This window comes from Notolepis coatsorum (genome assembly GCF_963971535.1).
Source record: "Notolepis coatsorum genome assembly, contig: SCAFFOLD_650, whole genome shotgun sequence".
Taxonomy (NCBI): Eukaryota; Metazoa; Chordata; class Actinopteri; order Aulopiformes; family Paralepididae; genus Notolepis; species Notolepis coatsorum.
Window position 1 is genome coordinate 1 of NW_028170454.1, and position 1,143 is coordinate 1,143.

Sequence of the window (1,143 nt, forward strand, 5' to 3'; positions counted from 1 at the left end):
GCGCCTCTACTCGGTCCAGGAGTCCTCGCTGGACATCTTCTACGACCTACCTCAGGGGAACGGCTTCTGCCTGGGCCAGCTCTGCTCCGACAACAAGTCCCCGCTGGTGCAGATGGTGCGCGCCAAGATCGGCTACGGCGTCCAGCTGACGCGCGAGCCCGACGGGGTGTGGGTCTACAACCGCAGCTGCTACCCCATCTTCATCAAGTCGGCCACACTGGACAACCCGGACTCACGCACGCTGCTGGTGCACAAGGTGTTCCCCGGCTTCTCCATCAAGGCGTTTGACTTTGACAAGGCCCGCGGCCTGCAGCGGCCCAACGACCACGAGTTCACGCAGCAGCCGCGCACGGGCTTCACGGTGCAGATCAGCTTCGTGAAGGGCTGGGGGCAGTGCTACACCAGACAGTTCATCAGCAGCTGCCCCTGCTGGCTGGAGGTGATCTTCAACAACCGATAGCAGCGCTGCGACTCTCTCCCCCCTCTCTCTCTTCCCTCACGGACACACGGACTTAGCCCCCGACCCCCCCCCTCCTTTTGTTGTTCCAGAGGTTCAAAATGAAAAAGATGGTTTAAAAGAAGAAGAGAGGAGAAGAGAAGAGAAGAAAAAAAGAAAAACCTAACGGACTTTGTTTAATAAAAAATGACTAAGATTTAATTAAAGTGAAATAAGAAGCGAAAACAAATGTATTTTATGTTATATATAAATATATTATTACTTGTAAATATGAAGACGTTTTATATGCATCATTATTTATGTATTGTGCAATGTGTTGATGAGAAAAAGAAAATAAGATGCACTTTGCTTAATATAAATGCAAAACGAAGAAATGCCAAAATAAAAAAAAAAATACAAATAAGCTTCTCTCTGCGTGCATTTCTTATCTTTAGTTGTTCGGGACAGATTCATTCCATTCCCTGAAGGGTTAAACATTTTACAACAGTCCTATGCCGAGTGTTTCCACGGAACGGTCATCAATTAAAACAAAAAAGACGCATCCCATTGTCTTCCACATTTTGTCTTTTAACATCATCACCAAAAGCCAACACTGGCTCACGTCGTTGGCACTGAGACGGCACACAAACAACAGCGAGTCCCACTGATCTAGAGCCCTGGTGACACATGTTGGGATCTCAGACGGA

The 1,143-nt window shown here is 48.0% G+C and overlaps 1 protein-coding gene across 1 annotated transcript; it reads left to right on the forward strand.

Annotated features, from left to right (window-relative positions):
• Positions 1 to 6: 6 nt before the first annotated feature.
• LOC311248530 (mothers against decapentaplegic homolog 7-like) lies at positions 7 to 476 on the forward strand. Its single transcript, XM_084339396.1, has one exon. It carries the CDS (start codon positions 113 to 115, stop codon positions 458 to 460), a length of 348 nt encoding a protein of 115 aa, XP_084195522.1. The 5' UTR covers positions 7 to 112; the 3' UTR covers positions 461 to 476.
• The last annotated feature ends 667 nt before the right edge of the window (positions 477 to 1,143 follow it).

Bases quoted from the DNA above. Each gene is read 5' to 3' on its own strand.
- LOC311248530 (XM_084339396.1), top strand. From the start codon at position 113: ATGGTGCGCGCCAAGATCGGCTACGGCGTCCAGCTGACGCGCGAGCCC.